The 27,718-nt window shown below is 33.5% G+C and overlaps 6 protein-coding genes across 6 annotated transcripts; 2 read left to right on the top strand and 4 right to left on the bottom strand.

The window, feature by feature from the left end:
- Positions 1-838: 838 nt before the first annotated feature.
- On the top strand, positions 839-2,356 carry OCT59_011675 (uncharacterized protein; the record flags this gene model as incomplete). Its single annotated transcript, XM_066133933.1, has 2 exons — positions 839-1,607; positions 2,070-2,356. The coding sequence occupies 2 exons, from the start codon at positions 839-841 to the stop codon at positions 2,354-2,356; spliced, it is 1,056 nt and encodes a 351-aa protein (XP_065989248.1).
- A 2,676-nt stretch (positions 2,357-5,032) lies between these two features.
- Positions 5,033-6,722, bottom strand: OCT59_011674 (uncharacterized protein; the record flags this gene model as incomplete). Its single annotated transcript, XM_066133932.1, has 4 exons — positions 5,033-5,428; positions 5,524-5,882; positions 5,982-6,205; positions 6,601-6,722. The coding sequence occupies 4 exons, from the start codon at positions 6,720-6,722 to the stop codon at positions 5,033-5,035; spliced, it is 1,101 nt and encodes a 366-aa protein (XP_065989247.1).
- An 11,434-nt stretch (positions 6,723-18,156) lies between these two features.
- On the bottom strand, positions 18,157-18,594 carry OCT59_011673 (uncharacterized protein; the record flags this gene model as incomplete). The annotated part of the gene is made up of 1 exon (XM_066133931.1): positions 18,157-18,594. The coding sequence occupies one exon, from the start codon at positions 18,592-18,594 to the stop codon at positions 18,157-18,159; it is 438 nt and encodes a 145-aa protein (XP_065989246.1).
- A 3,684-nt stretch (positions 18,595-22,278) lies between these two features.
- On the bottom strand, positions 22,279-24,496 carry OCT59_011672 (uncharacterized protein; the record flags this gene model as incomplete). The annotated part of the gene is made up of 6 exons (XM_066133930.1): positions 22,279-22,731; positions 22,839-23,069; positions 23,139-23,408; positions 23,486-23,688; positions 23,777-23,848; positions 23,917-24,496. 6 exons carry the CDS (start codon positions 24,494-24,496, stop codon positions 22,279-22,281), a joined length of 1,809 nt encoding a protein of 602 aa, XP_065989245.1.
- Positions 24,497-25,805: 1,309 nt separating this feature from the next.
- OCT59_011671 (uncharacterized protein) lies at positions 25,806-26,198 on the bottom strand (the record flags this gene model as incomplete). Its single annotated transcript, XM_066133929.1, has 1 exon — positions 25,806-26,198. The coding sequence occupies one exon, from the start codon at positions 26,196-26,198 to the stop codon at positions 25,806-25,808; it is 393 nt and encodes a 130-aa protein (XP_065989244.1).
- A 439-nt stretch (positions 26,199-26,637) lies between these two features.
- Positions 26,638-27,497, top strand: OCT59_011670 (uncharacterized protein; the record flags this gene model as incomplete). The annotated part of the gene is made up of 2 exons (XM_066133928.1): positions 26,638-27,383; positions 27,446-27,497. The coding sequence occupies 2 exons, from the start codon at positions 26,638-26,640 to the stop codon at positions 27,495-27,497; spliced, it is 798 nt and encodes a 265-aa protein (XP_065989243.1).
- Between the last annotated feature and the right edge of the window lie 221 nt (positions 27,498-27,718).

Here is a 27,718-nt window from a genome sequence, read left to right as displayed (position 1 = left end):
TTAAAATTATATTGCAAGACACGCTGAACTACTGCTAGTGAATCCGTAAATTCAGTAATAAATTTGAAATCAGCACTAGAAGAAATGGCCAGCGATCATGATAAAGTGCTAACAAATGATAAAATAAAACCGATTATTCAATCGAGAAATTTTTTTCAAATTTACGAGTTCTTGGATTTGTTCTGGATCCTCTAAGAAAAGCGGTACTTTCATTAGAATCGAGAAGAGCTACACTTGCAGATTGTTTCCTGAGTTTGGCAAGACTTGCAGCTACATTAAAAAAGTCATTAAATCCTGCATTCTGAAGTCATTGTATCAAAGTAATAAATGAAAGATTTGATGAGTTCGATGATGATAAGTATATTACTTGTTTTTTTATAGATCCCAGATTTAGAAACGCGCCACTTAAAAAATGCGCCCTCATGAGAATTATCAAATGTGCAGCTTCAATCGGGAAAAATTTAGGTTTTGACCGTTACGAAGCTGAAACTTTATGTGATCAAATACAGAAATATATTAATGAGCAAGAGCCATTTGACCTAGATATCGGTTTTGCTAAAGATAATCCCATGAATTGGTGGAAATATATTAATACCGAACCAGAACCAGATGTCCTGCCAAGAATTGCAAGTTATCTATTTGCAATATGTCCTAACTCAGCAACTTGTGAACGTGGATTTTTGACTTTAGGATGGCTATTTCATAAACGTCGCTTAAATCTTAATGTGGATAAACTAGAATCCATGTAAGAAAAAAAAAAACTCTTCCTTCAAAAATTAAAAAACATAACAATTCCGCAGTAAAATTTTAATTTTATTTTACTCAGTTTTTTATTAAAATGGAAGATACAAGAAAAATACAAATAGCCGAAAATAAGTTTCCTATGCTTATTATGGGTGATGAAAATAGGTTTTTAAAAACTACATATTTCCAATATATACAATATTGTGAAAGTCTTAGTGCTTCATTTTTTAAGGGACGTTCAACAGAAGTTCAAAATAATATTTTAAAAGCAAATTTTGGATTAACAAATGAAGACATACTCAGTTGGGAGAATAGAGCCTCTCGTTACCAAATGACTCCTCAAAGTTTCTCATTTTTTTTACATGTTGCTATGTACTCTGCTTCTCATGGTTTTAACGCAGTATATGATGGGATACAACAGAGATATGCTGAAAGAAAGCAAATAATGAATGTTGTGAGAAAACATGAGGATAAGTCTAAAAAAAGAAAGGCTAAAAAGAATAAAAAGAAAAAACACCAAACTGTTGATTCTGATTCTGATCCATTAACAAATGATGAATCAGATGATTATATGCGAAATACTGTTGATGATGATGATCAAATAGGTGATGATCAAGATGTTAATATAAATCGGTCGATTGCGGATGCCTCTGGATCTCAATCACATGTTGATCAACCTTTTGATATGGACGTCACACCAGTAGAACCAGTATCTAATCTGGATGTTACAATGCCTCAGCCGCAGCTATTACAACAACCAGATAATAATTTATCTAATTTGACAAAATCTTCGAATAAAAAAAAGAAGTCAAATAAAAATATAATTCAGCAAGTTATTACAGGTCATAAACCAGGTGATGATGGTACATCACAAGTCAGAGACATTTTGGTTTATGATATCCCAGTATCCTGGACGCCAGAAGAAATTCTGCAAAAGTTAACATTTTGGGGGAATACTATCTCATTACAAATGAAACAACAAAAGAAATACCAAACAGTTCGTTTGAAGATAGAATTAAATTCTTTGCGTCTTACCCAGTTCGAAGGTAATGATGATCCTGTTTGGACTACGGATTTAGGGGGGATACCGGTTCGATGGTTTCCAGCAAGGTGGACACTCAAAGAAAGAAAACAACGTGAGAAGTTCCAAGCTACAATTCGAAAAATTCCAGAATCGATGACGATAGCAGCCTTATGGAAAGACCATTGCCCACATTCATTCCTTTCTGCGATTAAGGGTTTGAAAAGCTTTAAAATTATACAGACTGCAAGGGGGGATCGTAAACTTATTGGTTATTTTGAAAAGTGGGTTGATATGCGTACAGCATTAGATAATCAATTTGATTGGGAGCAATTGCACCTGTCTTGGAATCGACATGATTCTCCATCGCAACGAACAAGGTCATTTGGTAATAATACCAACAAGGACCGGCAACGAACTTCAGGAAGTCGACAGACTGATAAAAGTAAACAGAATTCTAAGAATTCTAAAAAGAAACCACAAGAGGCAAAATCTGAGAAGCATAATAAGCAGAAGAAAGATAAGTCCCGTAAAACATCACGATCAAAGGTCTTAGCGGAAATTTTAGATGTTTTACGTAAATTAATTTAGGATATACTAAATTTTTTTAGGTTTTAGAATAATTTTTTTTTGTTTTATAGTGTGTTTTTTTTTTTTAGAAAAATATTTTTGATCTAGTCACCAAAGGATGTACGAATACCGGTAGGGTGCTTATGCATGTGAAAGTATTTGGGCAGGCATGACGGTAGATAGTTCTTTTGAACATATATTCTTAAGTCACCATTTTTTTTATTAGTTTTTATTCGATCTTGTATTTAAACTAGATTAGTTCAATTTTGTATATTTTTCTTTTATAATAAATATTGTCCTTTGTTTAAAAAAAAAAAAAAAAAATAAACTAGAATCCATGTGCAAATTAATTTTGTATTGGAAATCCAATTCAAAAACTGAACTTGGATTTTATATAATTGATCAAAAAAAGAATACTCGTCTTAGTGATGATGAGATCAATATACGTATTGCAGAAGCTTTTGCAGAAGATGACGATGAGGAATATAATGAGGAGCAAGCTTCTACTCAGAGATTAACTACAAGCAGTGAAATAATACCCGAAGACAATTGCCGTGTAGTAATCGAAAGTCTATGGATTGATCAATTTGTTAATTTATCGCATGATTCAATTACTAGTGAAATCGGCGATATTCCAAGAAATATATTGGATGATTCAGATGAAAATAATGCGGAAGATGATGAAGTTGATGATAGTGGTAATAACAAGAGACCCGGAGAAGGTGACTATGATTATAATATAGATGATGTATTAGGTATGGATGACGGTGATAATAATGATGATAATTATGATGATAATGAGGAATAATAATAATGAGAAATAATTACAATAGTTAATCCAATGAGAATTAATTCTAATATCATGTGATTTAAATAATGATACTATTTAGGAAATAAATGATGTAATTATGCAGGGCAAAATATTCGCGATCAAAGTCCAGTTAACATATAATTATGCAGGCAATGCAGGCAATTGTAATTTTATATTATATTTTAAAACATTGCAATTTAATTAAGGAATAAGGATAAGCATATTATATTTTAAAAATAGTGCAATTTAATTAAGAAATAAGGATAAGCATATTATATTAGAATCAATAAGTTTTAAGGACTTCGTTAATTAAATTTATTACATTAGATCAATAAATTTTAAGAACTGCGTTACAAAAAAAAATTTAGAACTGCGTTAATTAAATTTATTACATTAGAATCAAAACTGTGTTTATTTTGTTACAAATACTTTAATTATGTAGAATGTTATTATGTTCATCAGTTCATGTTTTAAACATTATAATGAATTTTAAAATTATTATAAATGTTATGAAATTTGAATTTTTTTTTCGCAATTCAAAACCAAATTGTATTTTAATTTTCAAATTGTATTTAATTTTCAAATTGTATTTAATTTTCAAATTTCAAGTTACGAAAAAATCATAAAAATAAAAAATGGCAGCATTAGTACCTTTTGTCCCACCGCCACCACCAGTATTCCAATGGACGATTAACGCAGCTAGGCAATTAATCGCGGAGCGGAGAAACTTACATCAGCAATTTGAAAGAATTGCAAACCGTCATCATGTAAATGCATGGACAATAATAGCAAATAGGGTGTTCGTTGCAACGGGATTTGCAGCGACACCCAGGCTAAGGTTGCTTGTCTAAACCTCTTCAAAATCCTACGATTAGTTTCGTCAAAATTTTACTATAGATTTATTATAGTTTAGGCAGAGTTTCGGCAGTTTCGGCATTTATAATAAGTTTCGGCAGTTTCACCTTTCTCCAAAGTTTCGCCAGTTTTTTAATATAACTTTAATATAGTTTCGGCAGAATTTCGCTTTTCGGCGAAACGCCATCTTGCCTAAACCCCTAGGTTTCGGCAAGCAACCTTAACCCAGGCAATGCCAAATAAAATGGAATGCCCTCAAACGAGGTTATGAAAATTTTAGTAGGATAATAAATAATAATGATGACGACATTCCTATTATAAGCCCAAATAGTTTCGATAGAGCGTGTTTTGCTGATATGAATGATGAATTCTGGTTACAAACCGGTAATTATTATTAATTATTATTTTAAATTAATTTTATTTAGGCAATTCATTCAATTCATTAATATTTTTATTGGATTTTAGATCTGTTTAGACGAGAGTATCGACGGCAGCATGCTGCGCATGATCGACGTCGATATGAATATAGATTGCGAAGAGAAAGAAGAAGGTCGCGATCTAGGTCTTGATCAAGAAGTAGATCAAGAAGTAGAGATAGAAGACGAGATAGAAGTAGAGATAGAAGACGAGATAGAAGTAGAGATAAAAGACGGGACAGAAGTAGAGATAGAAGAAGAGGTAGAAGCAGGTCCCCACATAGAAGATAAAGATATTATTAAATTTTAATTTTTATTATATTTTTAATCGTGTATTTTATTAGTTTAATATTAAATATTATAAAATAAATATTTACATACAAAAATTCATATTGTCTTTAATCTTTATTCTTATAAATTGTTTAAATGCCGAAACTCTAATTAAATCATATAGAAAGTATTGCCGAAACGCCGAAACAGTTTCGGCAAGTTATGGCAGTTTCACAATTTTGATAGGTTTCGCAGTTTCGGCATTTCTTGATGATTTCGCGAAACTAGTTTCAGCAGTTTCGCGTACGCCATTCTGCCGAAACCCTCTAGTTTCGGCAAGCAACCTTACTTATATGGTTCTAATAACTCTGAAGTCATCTTCCGTCCATGTGCTAATAAGAATGGAGCGATCCTAGGATACTCACCCTTGAAGGGACTACCTGGGTTTGTGAATTGGAATTGCCACTGGTCAGATCCTACTGGTATGATGGAGTCAAGTGTGTGGCCTTCCGGAAACTTGAATGGATCTGTTTGATCTGTGGTGAGTGTCTTGTAATTGCGTTTCCTCTGGCAGAGTGCTCCCCATAGTGTATTGAGAACTCTCTTTGCAACATAACCGGCCACGCCACCCTGGTTCTTTATATTGAAGAGAAAGTGGACATACTCACCAAATATTACAATTCCAGGAATTCTTGCTTCTCTGTCATATATTAAGGCATTTGGCTTTTCATTCTGGATTAACTGTATATCGAGACCAAGTTTCTTTGCTCGTTGTAAGTCAATGAATGTATAGACTCCCTCTTATTCTGTCGGAAGAGAATGTCATTACCACTTACCTTAGCACGAAATAATCCATACAAGGCATAACCTCTGTGGTCTACAAAGTCTTTGAGTATTTGAAACTTATCTTGTCGAATTGGAAAGTTTGCATTCGATTGCTGAATACTTGGATACAAACTTGTCACGTCGTATTGTCTTCCATAGCCCTTCCATTCATTATCTGCCCAGATATGACCTCCCATCATAGCATCACTTATCCACTCTGCTTCTATAGGGTCAAGAGGATCATTGGCTGGAACCCCTACACTAAACCGTTCAAAAAGCCAGAGAGCAGTTCTCTTGTACGACCAGTTGTGGTAAGATAAGTCGATTCCTAGACCAAACTTCTTTGTAGCCTGTAGGAAGGAATCCCGCTCTTCATGGATCCTCTAGTATGTTTCCTCAAGTGTTTCATATATTCCAGTTTTACGATTCTTCTCAATAGAGATGAAGGAGTAACTATCAGAGTTCTTACCTTTCTGAAACTGTCCAACTGTAAGAGACTTAACTGTCTTACCATTGTATATTGTTACTACATTATTAACCATATCATCACGATAAACAAAGGGAGACTTTTGTTTTCTATCTAATTTACTAGGGTGGAGTCTTCCGGGATTCAGTGCAAGAGAGTAGTGGCCTTCAAACAGGATGAGGGTTGCACGTCTGTCAGACTTGCTCTTGGAAATTCGAGTGGAATCCCTACAATATTAAGTGCAAGGCTTCCTGCAAGTTATTCAACTTTATCCATATATGAGACTGGAACTGGAGCATCACGATTGAGACCTAATGCCTTTTTGATATATTCAGGCTTTTTTATAGTCTCAGTTATTTTAGAGAATATACCATAGATATGCTTCAGGCATTCATACAGGCAATCATTTAGCTCCCCATTACATCCCCCTGCAACCGGTAGAGCATCTCTCACATAAATTATGAATCGTTCAAAGTAATCAGGATCAGCATTATCTGGTAGTTGTGCTTCATCATAATGGTCCAAGAGTGAGAAGAGGCTGGCTGGTTGGTTTCCTGATGTCCATCCACCGGGTTTTTAGTTTTCATAGGGGAGCAGAATCTGAAATTTATGAGTTGGATACCGGGATTGGAGTTGCTGTCCAAGTCTGGCAATAGCTCCTCTAGAAAATCTTGCGCCTGAATACTGTAGTTCTTTGATATCTAGTCTTGTAGGTAAAGCACGTGCAATTTTTGAATAGGCCATTTGATATAACTATGAATTGTATTCAATTGTAATATAGGTTTTTTATATAAAAAATATAAGATAACTAAGAGGCGCTTATCTTATTAAAAGGAGTCAATCATATCACAGGCCTCATCAATATCCAACTCGTCTACAAATCCATTAGCAGCCTCCCACTGGCGTTCCATATTGGTCTTTGGACGCTCCTCTGGGATTTCTCGTATCTTACCTTTATTCATCTTCATAGTTTCATAACCAGAGGTAGTAGGGATAATCTCGGCATCACGATCCTCCTTGTATACTCTTATTAGATTTGTGAGTTCTTTACGGCTAGGTGTTTTAGGTGAGTTCCCATTATATTTGATCCAGTCCTTGAAGTGGTCTACTACCTCCCTAAAGTAGAACTGGTACTTGTCCTCAATACGTGTTGTGGGACATTCCTCTACTTCAAACGCGAGTATTTCCCAGTCATACTCGTCTGACGCGTTTTGGTACTTAGCCCATAAATCCTTACCTGTATTGTAGAGATCATTGAAGACCTGGTCCTTTGAATTCTTGACCCATGGCTTACGATTCCATCGGTGCCTTTCATGCCAAGCCCAGTGTGCTCGAGTACCTTCCTTTGGTTCAGGGTCCCGGTCAACTTCTAGTTCTGTGTCGGGTTCTGGGATAGGTTGCACTTTGAGAGTCAGTTCTACTACAGGTTCTGTAGAAGATTTGGAATCTGTGAGAGATTCAGATTTTGCAGAAGATTCTGCAGGAGACTCGGGTTGTTGCTCAGGAACTTGGTCTGCAGTTGTAGGATCTGAGTCAGATAGCAAGTCATCTAAAACGTCGTAGTCATCATTAGCTTCAAATGCAGGTTCCTCAGCAGGCGGCTCATTTTCTTGATCAGGTTCCTCATCAGATAGATAACAGTCTGAGAAACTGTCTATAATTTCATCAGTATCTGACTCTATGGGAGCTGGAGATTCCTCAGGAATAGGATCCTCTTTGATGACAGGTGCAGGTTTTACCTTCAAGCAATCAGGTTTAGGTGGTACTTGTGGAGGAGCCTTTTTGGCAACTGGTTGCTCTTCAGTAGGTTTTTCTTCAACAGGTTTCTCAACAACTAGCTCCACTTCCTCTTGATCTACTTGCGATTTACTAGCTGGATTATATATATTTGCCAAGAACTTCACCAAGGCATTTGGATCAGATGCGGGCTTTTCAGGAGTTTCTACATCTATTTTTTCTATATTGATTTCATCTGTTTCGTGGATCTATTTTTTGGTGAGAAACTTCTTGTAAAGGTCCTCCCTGGATATGCTGTAAACTCGTGGTGTTGCCTTACCTACACGTATTTTTCTGCTATTTATACCCAACTCATTTGATAGGATTCTAGAAGCGTTTATCTTTGATAGGGATGTAATGCAATGAGTTTCACAGTATGAAGTATATACCCTATAAAATTCTTGAACAGGTAGGTCGGTTATATGATTTTTTACTATGAGGTAAGTGTCCTTTATGAATTGAAATAGGGGTGGAAGAGTCGATATGATGTGATCCTGCTTAGATGTTGTCATAAGTAGTGGATTCCCATTGAAGTCTGGGTAAGCATCTGCAATGGCTCTCAAGTAAGCATAGAATGCCTCACTGGCGCCTGGGTATTTCATAGCGTCACTAAGTTTCTTAAAGTAGTTGAGGTCTCCCTTGTGGGATGGTGACACATCCAAGAACACTGTGCGCCTATCGTCATTCTCCACTCTGAGAGCATTTTCATTAGTGAGTACAATGGTGGATATAAAGTTTTTGTAATGTGTTGGCGTCTTGTATTTTTCATGGATTTCCATTATGTCACCTGTTATCTTATCCTTCAACGATCGATACAGATTATTCCACTGGCTTTTTTCTGTAGACATTTCCTCGAGGAGAAGAAGAACCTTACCTTGTAATTGCCCATTGAAACTTCCAAGAATCGTTTGAGGATCGCTGGTCTTATAAACAAGTTGAGTACCTAAAACACTACGTTGAATGAAATCTGTTATAATACTCTTACCCCAACCCTGTCCAGATTTCAGGTAGAGAATCGAATACATTTTCCTTCCAGCTGCCACACTGGCCAACCACTTTATGATATACTCAGTAAGATTCCAATTGCCTGAACACCAGATATTTTGAATGTGAAAGAAGATAAATTTAACTGCCTGATGGGTTGTAGACTCAAAAGTGGATATCGGACGCAGGACATAGAGAAATCCTGGGAAGATATTGAGATAAAGTTGGCCACCTAGTTTAAAGATACGAGATTTTTGAGGGTCATAGGTAGCTACACATACAGTACTATATTCGATCATAAACCATTTGTTAATATTAAATTCAACCTTTTATGAGGGACCTTGTTCGGATTGTGTGTAAAAGACTTTGGTAATTGGACGGATAAGTTTACTAATATTTTTATCGGGGATGTGCTCGAGGTTTTTGATTTCTGACCGCCACATGAAGACTCCATGCAGGTTGGAGCAGGGGATAAAGTAACTGCAAAGATAACCTTTAGCTTGATCAAGGTCACTCATACTTTTAGCAGCGTTAATGAGCCGTTTAAGCTCATCAATACTAAAAGCCTTCTTCTGTTCACCGAACTTGGGGATAACTTGAGCTTGAGTGCTAGTTTGGGCAGTCATTTTTTGTTCTATCAAATCGAGTACTAATTTATAGTTACCTAATCTTCAATTGTTGAATATATTTTTTCCAAATATGTGCATTCCTACCCGGTGTTAACAGGTCCGTCTCAGACTCTGTCAACTATAACTAAACGTTAGGGAGTCAATAGCTATAACGTAGTTTATATCAGCAAGACACGCAAAAACACAATATGCAAAATATAACACAATCACAGTTCGTTTTTAATATAAGAGTTTATTAAATAGTTAATACAAGTTAATCCCTAACTTATACTATCTATTTTCTATCTATCTGACACACTGACACACACTTTAACTTAAAAAAAATCAAAAGATATTTATATAAAAATAAAATATAAAGAAAATAATATAACTAAAATAAATAAAGTAAATAAAATAAATGTAATAAATAAAAGAAATAATAAAAATAATAAAAATAACATAAATAATATAAATAACAAAAATAACAATTGTAACGTTAATCAGATCTACAAAATTATTTGATTACATAATGATTGATCTACTAATTGATCATCTGATTTTTGAATCTCGTGATTTTTACTGCGCCATAATCTTCGTTATCAAATCTCCCTCACTAAATTTTGAGTTCCCACGAAAAATAATTAAAGCCAAATAAATTTTATCTTTTCTTTTCACTTCACTCCCAACCCGCTAGTAAATGAAAAAAACTGGTCATCCATGTAATACCAAAACAGTAGGCCCTCGAAAGGGACACAAACCAAAGTCCATGTAAAGCTAAGGTATTAGCCTTCTCAAATGTGGCTATCAAATGATCAGGACACGGGTGACATCGATTCTGGGAAGAAATTCATTATCAATTTAAAAGAAAATCATGAATTATGGGATCGGGATGGGCTGGTAAATCATCAGAAAATTGTTGTAAGTTTTTTTTTTTTTTTTCCATAAATGTTGAAAATCTGGTAACCTAATTAAGATTTTTCTCGTCTCCTTTCTTTTCTCGTCATCATGGTATACAAAAAATACAATAACCAGAAATCTACGCCAAGAGAACGTATCAGACTAACTAAAAAGAAAAATAAATGTAGTTCTCAAAAAAACCATAATAAGCAGTTTTTTGTTCGCAAATCTAAGAAAGAAAAAGAAGAAGGAAAGGAAACGCAAAAATTATCACAAAGGGCAGTTCGAGTGGCCTCTGAATTTTTTCTTCAAAACAGGGAACTTCGTGAAGAAATAATTCAACTACGTCAAGAAGTTCAAGAACTTCAGGAGGAAGTACAAGTCCGAGAAGATTTTTCGATTATAAAATCTTCTCAAGAATCTCAGGTGCGACAAGAACTTCAACAACAAGTTCAACAACTGCAACAACAATTATCGTCGCTCCAGGAGCAACTCCAAGAAGCTTCGTCACATGACGAATTAGTTGAACAACAACAAGCTCCTCCTCCTCTTCCTCTTACTAGTTCCGAACAGTATCAACTGGTCACCGAGAATGAAATTATGTTGAATGATATCCAGGAATGTGACGATTTCATTCAACGGCTTAAAAATGAGAGAGTAAATGAACATCTTGCTTTTCGTCAGCAAATTTCAGCTTTGAAGGAAGATTGCAATAGGTTGCGTCGGGAAAGAAATGCTGCACACCATAGGGCTGAAGGGATGATAGTTTTGCTTAGAAATAGAGATAATTCTCGTAATCCTCCTTCTTCCGTATAATTTTCTTTTCTATTATGTAATCATCTTTTATTATTTTGTTATATAATAAATATAATATATATATGATAAAAAAAAATTTTTTTTTTTTTTTTTTTAAAAAAATTTTGTAAATTTTCTGGGGCATTGAGTCGCATATTCATGCTGATCATTTTTGATCAGTTTGTTCAACATAAAAACTAATTTGATTTGTCGATCATCATTGATTTCTAATTTTGTCAATCATTTACGATTAATTTATCGATTTTAAGGATTATCATTAACTAAATTCAGCTCCACATAATAATCGAAATTCTTGTGACTTTAACTTTTTCAACATCATAAAAGTTACTAATTTTGTTCTAAATATTTGTTCTACTCCTATATTAAGAAAAATATGATAGGTTCTAATACATCCTTGATAAAAGTGTGTCGTCATTCTAGATCTAAATAAAGTTTTCTAAGCACGTGATAATATTTGATTTTCTAATAATTGTCCAAGTTTATAAGCATAAAATAAAGTGTATTGTCTCCTTTTTAGTCGTGAATATCTTTGTAATAATTGATAGTATTGGATAAATTTTTGGTCTGATGATGATTCGTCATTTACAGGATCTTCAGGAAAAATTATTTCTATTGGTTCAATTTCCATTAAATCGTTGAAAATATCTACTGGAGTCATTTTGAAAATTATTTCTTATTTACTGAACGTCTAGTCTTTTTATATTATTTATAACAACCATAGGTTGCCAATTTTGTCGATCATGATATAATTTAAGTAACGTTCCATTAACTGGAGTTATTAAAACTCGTCCTTCCAAAGTTCTTAATTTGTATGATCCATTTAATAAAACTTGATGGATGTAAAATGGTCCTTTCCATTTAGGGTCTAATTTTTCAGACCATTGTTTTTCTTTAGCTGCATTAAAATAAAGAACTTTGTCTCCTATTTGGTAAGAAATATTTTTCTTTAATTTTGCGTCATGTCGATCCTTTTGTTTCTGCTGTGATTTATTGATCTGCACACGTGCCTCTTCTCTGATTTGTGGTACATCATCAATTAAATGTTTGACACGTTTTAATAAAGTATCAGAATTATTACACAAATTATCATCATTATCTATTGGTAATTTTGCTGATCGTCCATATACTAAAAAGAAAGGTTCTATTTTTGTTGAAGAATTTTTACTGGTTCTATATGCAAATAAAATTGGTGCGATAAATAAATCCCATTCATCAGTATCTGTTGCAGTTTTTGCTAAAGCTTCGCATAGTGTTCTATTAAATCGTTCCACTAATCCATTTGTTTGTGGATGATAAGGAGTAGAAAAATGATGTTTAATTTGAAATCGCTGGGTAAGACTGTCGATCATTTTATTATTGAAATGAGATCCTCTATCTGATAAAATTCTTGAAGGACATCCATGTTGACAAATAATATTTTCATAAATAAAGGTAGCAACATTTTCTGCTGTAGCTTCTGATAAGGCTTTCGCTTCAGGCCATTTTGTTAAATAATCTATTGCGACTACAATATATCTATTACCTTTTTTAGAGCGTGGTAAAGGTCCTACTATATCTATTCCAATTTGATAAAAAGGTTCAAAGGCAGGTATTGGGTGTAATGGTTCTGTTCTTTTATACTTTCCCCTTCTTTGACATTGATCACATGCTTGAACATACGCTCTTATATTTTCATACATTTGAGGCCAGTAATACCTGGAACGTATTTTCTCAAACATTATATCTGTAGCAAAATGTCCAGCTGTTGGATCATTATGCATCATAAAAAGAACAGGTTCTGCTTCATAATTTCTGATTACTCTGAGTAAATTGTTTTGTTGTCTTTTGTCTATTTTGTAGATAAAGTTATTTTTGATGATAAAATTTTTAGAAAAATTAATAAATTTGCACTTTTGTTGTATTGTTAAATTTGGTGGTAGTTGTTGTGATTGTAAATATTGATAAAGGTTTTGGTATTGTTGTAGTTCCATATTGTTTTGATTGATTATTATTAAAGGTTTTGTTGTTTTAATTGGTTAATAATTGAATTGGATAATTATATAGATAATAAATAAATAATAATAATAAATAATAAAATAAAAAAAGAAAATTTAATAAAGATGGGAAAAGAAATTAAATCGATATTTCCTTTGAGAGTGTTCCCAAAATGGTTCATTAATTAAATATTCAGGTTTAAATTCAGGTTGAATAATGTTGAATTTCTTAGGAATTCTTTGTGGTCTACTATATCCATCATTTTGTACTTCATAAATATTCTTTTCTTCGCCAATAATTGCTAGAAAACATTCAGCTGAATTAATAGGTTTTTCTGTTGGATTAATTCTTGAGAGAGCATCTGCATTGGCATTGGCTTTTCCAGCTCTATGCTGAATAGTAAAATCATATTGCTGTAGTTGCATAATCCATCTCGCTCTCCTTCCAGTTGGAATTTTTGAAGTTTGTAACCATTTGAGGGCAGAATGGTCAGTAACTACTGAGAAAGGTAATAATCCTAAATAATGCTGAAAATAATTAATTGCCCATACAATAGCCAAACATTCTAGGTCTGTTACAGCATAGTTTTGTTCATGTTTATTTAAACTTCTACTTGCATAAGCAACTACATATTCTTTTCCTTCTTTATCTTTTTGAGAGAGTACAGCTCCTAATCCTGTTCCAGAAGCATCAGTATATAAAATAAAAGGTTGTTCAAAGTCGGGATACCTCAAAATAGGTGCTGAGATTAATCTTTCTTTCAGGTATTCAAATGCTTTCTGTTGCTTCTCTGTCCATTGAAATGAAGTTTCTTTTTGTAATAACTTAGAGATAGGCTTCGCAATTTTAGAAAAATCCTTGATAAATTTTCTGTAATAGGAGAATAATCCTAAAACCGATCTAATTTCAGTAACAGAGGTGGGTGCAGGAAAATTTCTAATCTTCTCTATTTTTGAAGGATCAACTCTTATACCATCTCTTCCTACGATATGTCCAAGGAAAGCAATACTAGGAAGGCAAAAATAACATTTCTTCAGCTTAATTTTTAAATTAGCATTTCTGAGCGCTTGGAAAACTTGAGTAATATTATCCAGATGTTGTTCAAAGGTCTTTGAGTAAATAATTATGTCATCTAAATAAACAGCCACGAATTTTCCCAAAAACTCTTGTAATACATAGTTCATTAACCTTTGGAAGGTTCCTGGAGCATTCCTCAATCCAAAAGGCATGACGTTAAATTCATATAATCCAAAATCTGTTATAAAAGCTGTTTTTTCCTTGTCTTTAGAATCCATTTCCACTTGCCAAAAGCCACTAGCAAGGTCTAATGTAGAGAACCAATTAGCAGTTCTGAAGGATTCAAGCAAATCATTGATACGAGGTAAGGGATATGCGTCAGGTTTTGTAACTTTATTGAGCGGTCTATAATTAACACACATTCGCAGGTCTCCTCCTTTCTTGTCTACTATTACTACTGGTGCAGCTCATGGGCTCATGGATTTCTTTATCATTCCTTGTTGTTCCAACTTCTTTATTTCTTCTCTAAGGAATTCTTTCTTCTTAGGGTTAGTTCTGTAGGGACTTCTTGCTTGAGGTGCAGCGTCTCCAGTGTGGATTTGATGTTTAATTAATCCAGTTCTCCCAATATCAGTCTGGCTCTTTGCACAAATATCTTCATTGTTGTTCAATACTTGTTGGAATTGTGTCTGTTGATAATCTGTAAGCGGTCCAACATGTAGGTCTTTTTGGATATTCCACTCATTTCCTTTTTCTGCTTGAGCTAAGAATAGTGCAGGATTATTAGTTTTATCTTCATCATCTTCAGTTAGGTAATCATTTAAAATATCTTCTAATAAATTATATTGGTCAGGAATTTCCTCCTTTTCATCCAAAGGGTTATAGTTTAGTGGTTGTTGATACCATTGTTCCCATATTTCTTCATCTTCACTTGATTCACTATTAAGAAGGTGAATCTCTTTTTCAATTAGGTCATCCTCATACTCATATTCATCAAAAATTTCGTCTATTTCATTGTCAATTTCTTCTTCTTGGAAAGATACATATCTGGAAACTTCTCCAATATGAATTGAAATAGGTGCAAGAATAGTTTTAGCTAGGAAAGTCAATTGAACTGATTTATTATTGAAATCAAGTACAGCTCTGGTACGCCTAAACCAGTCAGTTCCTAAGAGTAGGGTTTCATCCTTTGAGTCAATAACATGGAAAGTGGTAGGGATAAGGAGAGTTTGAATTACTATAGGTACTTTTTCTATTTGTCCTAAGGCTCTGTTTCTTGTCCCATCCGCAGTGACTACAATAGTGTTGGAGGGTTTAGTGATTTCCAATCTCAACTTTCGAGCAAGAGATTTGGTGATAACACAAACAGCAGCTCCTGAATCTAAAATTGCATAAACAGGATCTCCTTTAATTCTCACTGCACATTTCACAGCAGTGGTGTCTCTAGTATCACCTTCTTCTGAATCAGAGATTCTATCTACATAGTTAGTTTCTTGAGTCTTAGGTGGTCTTCTCAAAATTCTGGCAAAATCTTTCTTTTGGTCGTTATATTTCAAAAGTTGTCCAATCTTTGCTGAAGATGGCATATTTAATATGTCATCTGAAATGCGATAAGGAGGCATCTGTTCAATAATTGAGGGCATTCTTGGGGTTTTTTTAACAGTTCTTTTTGGTGGAACAGCAGGAGTAGCAGTTGTTTCAATAACTTCATCCATTGGAATATTGATATTTTGTCTTGGTTGGGGTCTTCTCAATCTCTGTTCTTGTTGTGATTCAGATAAAATAATATTTTCTACAGCTCTTGGTTGTTTAGGTTTTGGCCTATAGTTAGTGATTGGTTGAGATCTAGAACGAGTAGTAACATAGGCTTCAGCTTCCTCATAATTGTCATCGTAATAATCTTGATAATATTCATCTTCATAATAATTATCATAAGAATCATAAGTTTCTTCATATGTTTCCAAATAATGAGCATCTCTTCTTTGAGGTCTTCTTGCATTTCTTTCTGACATACAATCTCTAGCGTAATGTCCTTTTTCTCTACATCTGTAGCATTCGATATCTCTTATATCAGTTCTGGGTCTATTAGGTCTGAAAATTTGGGTTAAATTATTTGGTTGAGTATATCTCGTAGGTTGGATTCTTCTAACAGGTTGTGGTTGAATGGGTTGAGTTTGAGCTAATAAAGCACTAGATAAATTTGCATAGTTAAGTGAAAGTTTCTGCATTTGTTGAGTTAATGCTTCAATTGCTTCCATTTGAGGACTTTCAGTTTTTGCAGGTGTGGTTGATACAGTAGCTACTTTAGTAGCAATTCCAGTAACACTTGGTCCTAAATGTGCGTAATTTAATCCGGTTTCAACTTTTCTTGCATTACCAATGACATCAGATAAAGTATTAGCATCTTGTAAATGTACCATAGGAGTGATAGTAGGAGTTAATCCAAAAAGGAACATTCTAATTTTCTGAGCATCAGGAATAGCATTGGTAGTATCAACTCTCTTTAATAACCTTTGGAATTTAGCGGCATAATCATCTACTGTTTCATTACTACCTTGTCTTAAGGTGAGTAATTCCTGATACCATTTATTTTTGCGAGTATCATTTGCAAAATATTTTTTAAAAAGGTCTGTAAAATTATTGCCAGTGTTTTGTTCAGATTCCCAGTAGTTACCTATTGTAGCAGAATTAGTATCATACCAATCAGATGCAGCACCTCTTAAATAAGAAGCTGCAACTGCTAGTTTTCTCTCAGGAGTAGTCCAACCATTAGTAGCAGCAGCCTTTTCAAAAATAGCTAACCATTCGATAGGATCTTCATCTTCTTTTCCAGAAAAGGGTTCAATTTTTGCAATATTACTTCCTCTGCTCAAAAGATTGGCAGCATTATTACCAAAAACAGTTTGCAAAGCATTGGTGATAGCAGCTTCGTCAGCCATATTTTGATTATAAACAGGAGGGTTATCTATGAGATTATTAGGGTTATTATTTCTTTCAGTTTGGATATCAGTGTTAAGTTGAGCAACTAATTGAGGTGTAACAGGATTATTAAAATAGTTTGTTCTATGAGTAAGATTGAAAAAGAAAAATACTAGATTTCTGATAGGATCAGGTCTTTGCTGGTATCTAATACTAAAAAGTAGTTTACTAGATAGAATTAAAACGTCCTTTGATTCTATTGTTATCTAATTGATATGCTTGACAGAAGATAGGTAAAGCCCTTATAGTGTAGGAGGTATAACTAACTGCAAAGAAGTAGTTACTAATCCAATTCCAGAAATTTTGAAAGGCAGGTGGTAAAACAAGAGGTGAAGGATAACAGATACGACAAGAATGATCTACAGTAGTAGGTGGATTTATATTTGAAAGATGTTGAGCAGTATGGCGAGTAGTTAATTGTAATTGTTGTTCGAAATGATCTTGTATGATCATAAATCTCTTATGACCTGGCAGGAATCACCACTTTGTTAACAGGTCCGTCTCAGACTCTGTCAACTATAACTAAACGTTAGGGAGTCAATAGCTATAATGTAGTTTATATCAGCAAGACACGCAAAAACACAATATGCAAAATATAACACAATCACAGTTCGTTTTTAATATAAGAGTTTATTAAATAGTTAATACAAGTTAATCCCTAACTTATACTATCTATTTTTTATCTATCTGACACACTGACACACACTTTAACTTAAAAAAATCAAAAGATATTTATATAAAAATAAAATATAAAGAAAATAATATAACTAAAATAAATAAAGTAAATAAAATAAATGTAATAAATAAAAGAAATAATAAAAATAATAAAAATAACATAAATAATATAAATAACAAAAATAACAATTGTAACGTTAATCAGATCTACAAAATTATTTGATTACATAATGATTGATCTACTAATTAATCATCTGATTTTTGAATCTCGTGATTTTTACTGCACCATAATCTTCGTTATCACCGGTTATCCTCCTTTAGTCCTGTGGTCCTGCAATTCTGCAGTCCTTCGGTTATATCTGGTTATCTTCTAGGGGTAAAAAAAAACTATAAACCACGAACCTTTACGACTGCTCTAAATCTTCCCTTCCCCCTTTTCAATCCACATATATCTAGTGAAATCCACACCGCTCAACAGCCCACCTTACCATACAATGCTCTTTTCTAGCTTCCAATAACTCTTTACAAGCCTTTTGATATGCCTTCCAATTAAGCTCATGAAGTTCACGATTTCCAATACCCTCTTCCTCAAATGACTGACCAAGATCATCCCCCGCTTTTTCCTTCTTTTCTACTGCCCTGTTGTATGCCTCCTCGGCTTCTTTATGCCGCTTCCATAACTTGGCTTTACAACAGTTGTACCAGAGTCTGTTTATCTTGAGATGCTTTCCAAATTCTTTGACTGGAAGGTTTCTGACCATCTCTCTTACTATGTCCAGGTTGTTGAGAGGTGATGCCTGCATTTGGATCCATTTATGGATTCCATAGATGTCTACAAGATCAAGACCAAGATCTTCGGTAAGAGAAGTGGCTGCGTGTAAGTTCATCATTGTATGTTACTTATGGTATACCCATTGTTCAATTACTTATTTTTTCTGACGGGGGCAGGACGGGGTTGGTCTTACTGGCTCTATAGATCTTGCTTCTAGGGGCTTACCTGCTAACTTACCTGGTTTGCTATCTCACTGCTTCCAACAGATTATTAGATGGAATCCTGACTTGTTCCAGATGTTCCGGATGTGGCAGATCTGGGGGGTAAAAATAAAACTTTTTCTGGGGGGATGTCCTCTCATAATTTTTCTGAAACATCTGCCACATCTGCCACATCTGGGACAACCCTCTCATTATATCCGTTATTGCTTCCTTTTCTATTGTTTTCTAGTTATTTGGTATATATATTTGTTCCAGATGTTATCCCAGATTGTGGCGGATATATGGGGATTCCTGAGCCCCGTAGGGGCTATATAGGTACTGCGACGGGTTGTAGACCCGGAGGTGGGTGGTGCTTGCACCTCCCACATCCAGCCTGATGACACACAATATAAAACTTCGCCTCAATTAAAATTGAAAAAAAGAAATCAAGCCCCAACTAAAAATATAATGAGAACTATCAAGAAATCCGACCGAATCAAATAGGGAATATAATAATAAAGGGTACCAAAAAAGAAAATCTCTAGTACAATCAAAAAATAAAATTAATAATCCGTATTTTTCTTTCGACTAAAAGCTGCCACCTGTAAATACTGTCATAGGTGGAATGATTCACACTATTCTAAGTTGTTAAAGTAAATAAACCAAACCATTAAGGTATAATACTGACATAGAAATAGAAAATCTATATTAAAAGGGGTAACTGACTCCAAATAACGAAAAGGGTAAAAAGGAAAAAAAAACAGATATAAAAGTATAGCGGAGCTGTTTCTCTTTAATCAGGTTACGATGTGATAAAAGATTATACCAGGAAACTGCCGGGTAAATTGATTCAATTCTTGACGTAATTTCTTTTGAAGTTTACGGTCACCTGAAGCTTTCGTATATTCTTTATGATGTCGTGTCATATGATTATGATAATAATTACTGAGAGATGTTAATCTGGTTGACGCATGAGAACGTGATTCCAACTGGTGCCAATAAATGCGGCTTTTACTTTTCTTTTCAGCTATATCAGCTTCCCTATAAAAAATTTTATCCGTTATTTCTGTAAAACTCCGTAAAAATGAGCCTTTCACGGATCCATTCACGAAAAATGTAAATAATTCAATAAATTCCGCGATATAAGGTTATTAATTCTGGAAATATGAGCCTTTTACGGAAAAAAGATGGAACATAAAAAATGGATCGACTTTTTTTACAAGGCTTGTTTAGTGGCCTCCATTGGGAGATGTTCTTCTTGCAGTTTCTGTTCCCATTTAGCTTGTTGAGCTCTTTTAAGATGTTCTTCTCAAGTATTTAATTCGTATTTACACATACGTAAACTATTCACGTGATCCAGAAATAATAAAAGTGCCATCATCAGCGTATAACGGGTCAGACAGTATAATATCCCGATATTTATGAGGAATAAACATTCTTTATTATCAACAATGTATCGTTATCGTTACCAAAATATTTCATCAGAAATAAATATTATGTATATTCTGTGATATGTGATTTTTGTTGGTTCCAAACTAAAAATATTATGCTGATCAATTAATCGTTTGGTAACAATGTTTGGTATAACAGTTACTCTTTTTGATACTGCGTTATTAGCTGCAGTACATATTAAGTAACTATTGGTAACTATTAAATTCTGTGAATAGAATTCACTTCGTGGGCGAAGCCCAGTCGGAAACTGCCCCAAATGGGCACAAATTTCGATAAAAGTCACGTAACTTTGACGACTTCTGGTCGTTGAAATTTTTACAGATCATACCGTTCGTAATTTCCAGGACGGGCTGTCTCAGAAATCACATGACTTTGAGTGACTGCAGAAAAATAACGTAGATGTGAAAAGCTTCGGGAGAGATAACATAGGCAACATAGGTCAAAATGAAACTCTCTCAGAGGGGACTTTCATATATTATGTTAGCATAATAAGTGGACAACGGGACTATAAACTGACCGTGGGCTTTGCCCAGCTAAGGGCTCTTGCCCTATGAACCTAGGTTCCTAGAACATCCTCCTCTATAATTTTCCTCGTTCTTCGAAAAATCATAGATATTTTTTTGCGATCATTGATCTATTACACACGTCAAATAAGTAAAAATCAGTCAAATATCGGACTGCCGATTTTTGGCTGTATTTGTCCGATTCGTGGCTTTATTCAGCCGATTTTATGGCACGAATTGCTAAAAATAGAAATTCCTCTTTTTAATGACAAAAAATAGGAATGCCGCATTTTAAACCATCATGCCGATTCAAACAATAATCGGACTGCCGACTTGTAAATAAATTTACAAAATATCATCACAATCAGACTGCCGGCATGAAAATAAACATGCTGATTCATAACATATAGAAGTGCCGATTTTTAAATCAGAACCTGCCGATTCTTCAATAATCTCCCAAATCAGACTGCCTATTGTACTGATTCGTATAATAATTTTTCAAAAAATAAGTGCCGATTTATAAATTGGCACAATAGACTTATACTACCATGCAGATTCATGCAGAATCGGACTGCGATAATCATGCCATTCTCACAAATAGAAATGCCGATTCATAGATCAGTAAGAACAATACTTAAAATAACATATGCCTGTTTTTATTTCGATCACAAATAGAATTGAAAAGGAATGCCGATTCATAGATCGGTAAGAACAATACTTAAAATAACATATGCCTGTTTTTATTTCGATCACAAATAGAATTGAATAGAAATGCCGATTCATAGATCAGTAAGAACAATACTTAAAATAACATATGCCTGTTTTTATTTTGATCACAAATAGAATTGAATAGAAATGCCGATTCATAGATCAGTAAGAACAATACTTAAAATAACATATGCCTGTTTTTATTTCGATCACAAATAGAATTGAATAGAAATGCCGATTCATAGATCAGTAAGAACAATACTTAAAATAACATATGCCTGTTTTTATTTTGATCACAAATAGAATTGAATAGAAATGCCGATTCATAGATCAGTAAGAACAATACTTAAAATAACATATGCCTGTTTTTATTTCGATCACAAATAGAATTGAATAGAAATGCCGATTCATAGATCAGTAAGAACAATACTTAAAATAACATATGCCTGTTTTTATTTCGATCACAAATAGAATTGAATAGAAATGCCGATTCATAGATCAGTAAGAACAATACTTAAAATAACATATGCCTGTTTTTATTTCGATCACAAATAGAATTGAATAGAAATGCCGATTCATAGATCAGTAAGAACAATACTTAAAATAACATATGCCTGTTTTTATTTCGATCACAAATAGAATTGAAAAGGAATGCCGATTCATAGATCGGTAAAAACAATACTTAAAATAACCTATGCCTGTTTTTATTTCGAGTAAGCCAGAATCTTTCTATTTTTGATTTTTTCATAATTCATCATTACCCGTTTTTTTCTATTATTGACCAATTTTAATTTATATGAACACATTGTAATATACGTTTTTTTTATTTTGCAGTTTATGATATATTTATTATTATATTCTTGCTATATTTATTATTATGATATATTTATTATTATATTCTTGCTATATTTATCATTACTATGTGTTATAATCATCTTACTATTTTCTTTCACTTTTTAAAAGAGAACGTTTTTTAGTAGTTGATCCCCTAATAATTTCTTTTGGAACCACTAGTCGAAATGGATCATCCTTTTCATCGCTGTCATCGATAAGAATATAATCATTATTATCGGTTTTCTTATCGTCATCATTCTTATCGTTATTATCATCGTTAACGTTATTGTCATTTTTATCGTTACTAGCATTGTTTTTATCTTTGTCGTTATTGTCGTCATTGTTATCGTCATTGTTATCGTCGTCACTATTATCCTCTTCATCACCATCTTCGTCAGATTCTTGTGCAATCCAGCTTGACGAAATCCACCAACTGGGAATGTTCTCCTTTGGTTTGCTTTTTTTGTCAAAATTTTCATCTGAGCGGTAACGTGGACGACTTAGACCAGATCCGATGCTAATACCAATTTCTTCCGATCGATGTAGAATTTTTTGAATCTAATAAAAATTTATAATTTATTAAGCATAAATGTTATATTCATTAATAACATCACGACTTCGCATACTCCCGACGACCGCCACTTCTTGTCGTAAATCTTTATTACTGAATTATTGTTAATTAATCGACCTGATCTTGTATTTTTACTGCGTTCTTTGTTTGCTAATTCCTCGTCTTCTGTGGACCATTCGTCCGAGTGTATGTCTGAAGTATTAGTCGCCTTTATACAATCTTTGATAAATTCTTCCCATTTTAAGTTACGAGGTTGGCATTCAGTCAAAAGTTTGTCTCGTGTCGATATCATGTGCTGCAATCCTCTTCTGCGCCAGGACATCTTCTATTGAAGAGTAAATTAAAAAATTAATTAATTGTATATGTTTTTATTATTAAATAATGAATTTTATACCTGATCCCTTCTGGATATCATGTGTTGTCTTTTGGTATGTTCCGGCATTTTACCCTCTTTTTGCAGTTTCCAAATCTCTCGGCGAGATTTATGCAATTGTTTTATGATTCTTACTATCTCTATATCATATGCTACAATAGAAGGATTCATGGCCGATTTTACTGCTGGCAAAAGTTTTCTTTCTATTGTTTTTTTTTGTTCACTGTACGTCTTTGATAGGTCGAATTGAAGCGACTGATTAAGATTATTGAGAATATGGACTACTTCATCCTATTTAATAAAACAGTCATTAAATGATCAAATATTTAATTTAATAAAGATAAATTTTAATAAAAATGTATATTTACGTGAAGTGTCTTCTTATAATTACTTGACATGAGTGGCAGCTCACGTTTCTGTTCTCTAATAAGAATAGGCGATAAGCTTCTATTGGGACGATTAACTAAAGGTTCTTCATGACTAGCATTTTTTTCGGTTAGGTTATTTAAGCGTTGTGTGAGATTTAAGATTACATTTCTTAATTCTTGAATTTCTTGGTTTTCAACGCCACCTATTATAAGTCAGTATTTAATATAATTCATTTTGAAATTTTTTTTTTTTACATGTAAGTCAGAATAGGAGCGTGAGGGAAATAATACCGCTATTTAGAGCCGGAGTAATTGAAGAGGAAGGTTGATTTTGCAATATCGAAGATTGATTTGTAAGTGTTCCTATAATAATTATGTTAAATCGGTATATGTTTTGAAATGTAATTAAGACTAATTTAAAATAATATTACTTTTTGTTAATGATCTCCCTCTATTTTGTGGTGATGAATCTTTGGATGAGAGAGTGGTAAATTGATCATTAGAATCAGATACTTCATAATAGGATCGATGATGGTTAGAACTGTGGGATCTAGATTGTGATTTATGTGATCGATGATGTCGACGTGAACGGATAGGGGAACTAGAATGGGATAGAGAGGTATGTTGTTGTCGTAATCGGTGACTACGAGATTGGGAACGACTACGACTACGAGATTGGGAATGACTACGACTACGAGATTGGGAATGACTACGACTACGAGATTGGGAATGACTACGACTACGAGGTTGGGAACGATGATGGGAACGACGTGAATGAGAACGACGATGTGAACGACGTGAGTGAGAACGACGATGGGAACGACGTGAGTGGGATCGTTGATGAGAATGACGTGAGTGAGAACGACGATGGGAACAACGTGAATGGGATCGTTGATGAGAACGATGTGAGTGAGAACGACGATGGAAACAACGTGAATGGGATCGTTGATGAGAACGATGTGAGTGAGAACGGGAATCTGATTCTTTTTGTTGAGATCTAGTATTGTGCATCCCGAGAAATTTGTAAAAATTTAAATCTTTTCATTATGGTATTTATTATTAAAGATCGGACAAGAGATAAAAAGGCACTTTATATACATATTTTGAATCATCCTATCATTTAACGCGTAATTGCCTAATCAAAATAAACATAAAATAAATTATTAACTTCGTTATCACATATCAATAAATTTATATATACTACATCACTATCCATCAATTAAATATATCAATAACCAATTAATATCATTAAACTTAATTAAATTAATTACTTACGGAAGTTTGTTTTTCCGGTAGGAAATCTGTGACGCGACGAAATAGCGATACGTGACGAAAAAGCAATAGGAAATATTTTTGTGTTTTTCTGGTAGGAAATTTATAGCGATACGTGACGAAAAAGCAATAGGAAATATTTTTGTGTTTTTCCGGTAGGAAATCTGTGACGCGACGAAATAGCGATACGTGACGAAAAAGCAATAGGAAATATTTTTGAAACCGTGATGTGAACGCAAAAAGCGATAGAAAATATTTTCGAAACTGTGATGTGAACGAAAAGAGAGAGGAAATATTTTCGAACTGTAATGTGAACGAAAAGAGAGAGGAAATATTTCGAACTGTGATGTGAACGAAAAAAAGCGATATAAATATCGTCGAAGAAAGCGTGGTAAACATACACAAATATATCATGATCGGCACCTCCGATTTTGTAGGATTTATGCATCTGGCGCGTGACGCTTATGTGTCATCCAGTCACGTGTAGTAACAAACTGCGCCCAAGGCAGAAAATTAGTAAAATTAGTACTTATTGGGCAATAAAAGAATAACTTTTTATACTTTTATATGTGATTTTGATATTTTGATTAAAAATAACTCAATCAATTAATTTTTAACATCGTTGATGTAATAAAGTTCTGAGTTCCATTCTGCCTGCGTACATGATCTACAGGGAGATGTTCCCCATGTCAATAGGGAGGATGATCCCCATACTAGACTGACTTTTTTGTTTAAATTATAGTTCATATGTATTACTACTAAAATGATAGATGCAAGTTTATCACGATCATTCGGCGCTGATAGACAAATCGTTCGTTGAGATACTTGTTACATGCAGTATGATGATTAATTACTATTAGATTTTATACAAAATTTATGACATTTTAAATCGATTTTAAAGGTATTAATATTATCTTATCTTATATTATGAAAAAGAAGCTGGTTTAATAGCCAAAAAAAACATCATATTTACAAAATATAAAGGAATTTTCAAATTTATCTAGACGCAAAAGCCAAAAAAATGAAAAAATGAAATATAATTGATTAATCATGACTTGTGAAATTTGAAGTATTCTGATAAGCTGCTAAATGTAGGTGATTGCGATTGTTGTTGCGATTGTTGTTGCGGCTGCGTTTGTTGATGTTGTTGCGAAAAATATAATCGTAAATTTAAATCATAAATTTCTTTTTCATAGTCTTTTATTTTTTCGTCGTATATTTTTAACCACTCCACCAAATTATTGTTTTCACGGGAACTTTTCTCCAACTTATTAAGTAATTTCTCTCCCGAATCGTACACAACTTTTTTAAAGTCCAGCAACTGGACTTGCAAATCGGCAACTTCCTCATCCTTCCCCTTTAATTCCTTTAGCATTCGCTCTCTTCTATTTTTTTTGCGATTTTGCGAGGATTTGCGAGAATTCAACGATGGTTTGCCCATTTTTGCGAAAATAATCTTTCTGGCTAATCTCGGAATTTATAATTCGATGAATAAAGCATGTATTATTGCTAAAAATGGCTAATAACATTCATTATGCTATATTTTAGGGGTGGGAGAGGCGCAAAAGTGCCTGTCAGGTGGTATTTTCCAATCATATATATATATAATTGGTTAAAATCCCGAAAGATTTTGAGTAAATATTTGTAATATTATAATTAATACAAATTAAAAAAATGTGGCTGATTGTTCTAGCGGCTTTTTGTGAATCAGAAATTAACTTTTAATATAAATAATTCTCCTAATGAAACATAATAATATATGCGGATTAAAGAAAATAATATATTAATTCAGGATCTCAAAAAATTTCCTAGATAAAAAAATTTTTCAAAAAAATTTCCTATATAAAAAAAAATTTTCGAAAAATTTTCTAGATAAAAAAATGTCTAACCCTCGAGCTGTTGCCAAATCTAATAGAACAAGAACAAGAACTAAAGTATACTGCTTTTGTAAAGAATGTAATGGCAAGTTAGTGGACCCAAGAACGAAAACTAAACATGGGTTAAAATATAATATATCTTATGCGAATAATAATTTTAGTAACAATTATCAAGAAGCTGAGCCTTCTAATGCTAATCCATCTAATAATTTTGGTGATGATTATCAAGAGGCTGGGCCTTCTGATGTTAGACAATATACTGACGATAATAATGCAATGGAATGCGAACCTTTACTCGAGATGATACCTATACATGAATCGGCAAAACATAAATTCACAAAGAAAGGGAAAATATCTGATCACGTTCTTGAAAATTTATTATCGGATAACGGAAGAGATATGAATGATGATCAAGATAGAGATTTTGAAGACTATGACGATGAAAATAGAGATTCTGAAAGTTTTGAAGATGATGACGAAAATGGTGTTTCTAGCGATTTTGAAGATGATGACGAAGACAGTAATTTTGGAGATTTTGAAAGCGATGAAGATTATAGAGACTCTGAAGATTTTGAAGATGATTATGAGGAAGAAGTCAATTTTGCGTCAAAAGATTTTGATGATGGTGAACCAAAACTTCCTAATATCAACAATGATAATTATACCTGGATTATCTTATGGATATTACAATATCAACAAAGATATAAGCTTCCTAATGTTTCAATAGATTCTTTATTTAAATTTCTAAGGTTTTTTCTTTTAACGGTAGATGAAAATAAATTTTCATCTTTTCCTTCCTCCCTGTACGTAGCCAAAAAAATATTGGGAATATCAATGAATATTATCAAATATGCCGCATGTAATAAATGTCACAAATTGTATGACATAAATGAAATATCAAACACAACCGAAGTACCAACATGTAGTTTTATAAACTACCCGAATCATAGCATAGAAAGATTTCGACAAAAATGTAATAACCCTCTAGTCAAAAAAATAGATAGTAATAAAGATGGTGGAAATAATCCAATTATCCGTCCGATAATGACATTTCCATTAGTTAACATTAGGCGCCAACTAACCC

Source organism: Rhizophagus irregularis, chromosome 2 (assembly GCF_026210795.1).
Source record: "Rhizophagus irregularis chromosome 2, complete sequence".
Lineage (NCBI taxonomy): Eukaryota > Fungi > Glomeromycota > Glomeromycetes > Glomerales > Glomeraceae > Rhizophagus > Rhizophagus irregularis.
The sequence above is the reverse complement of the archived record's forward strand: the minus strand, read 5'-3'. Positions and strand labels throughout refer to the sequence as shown.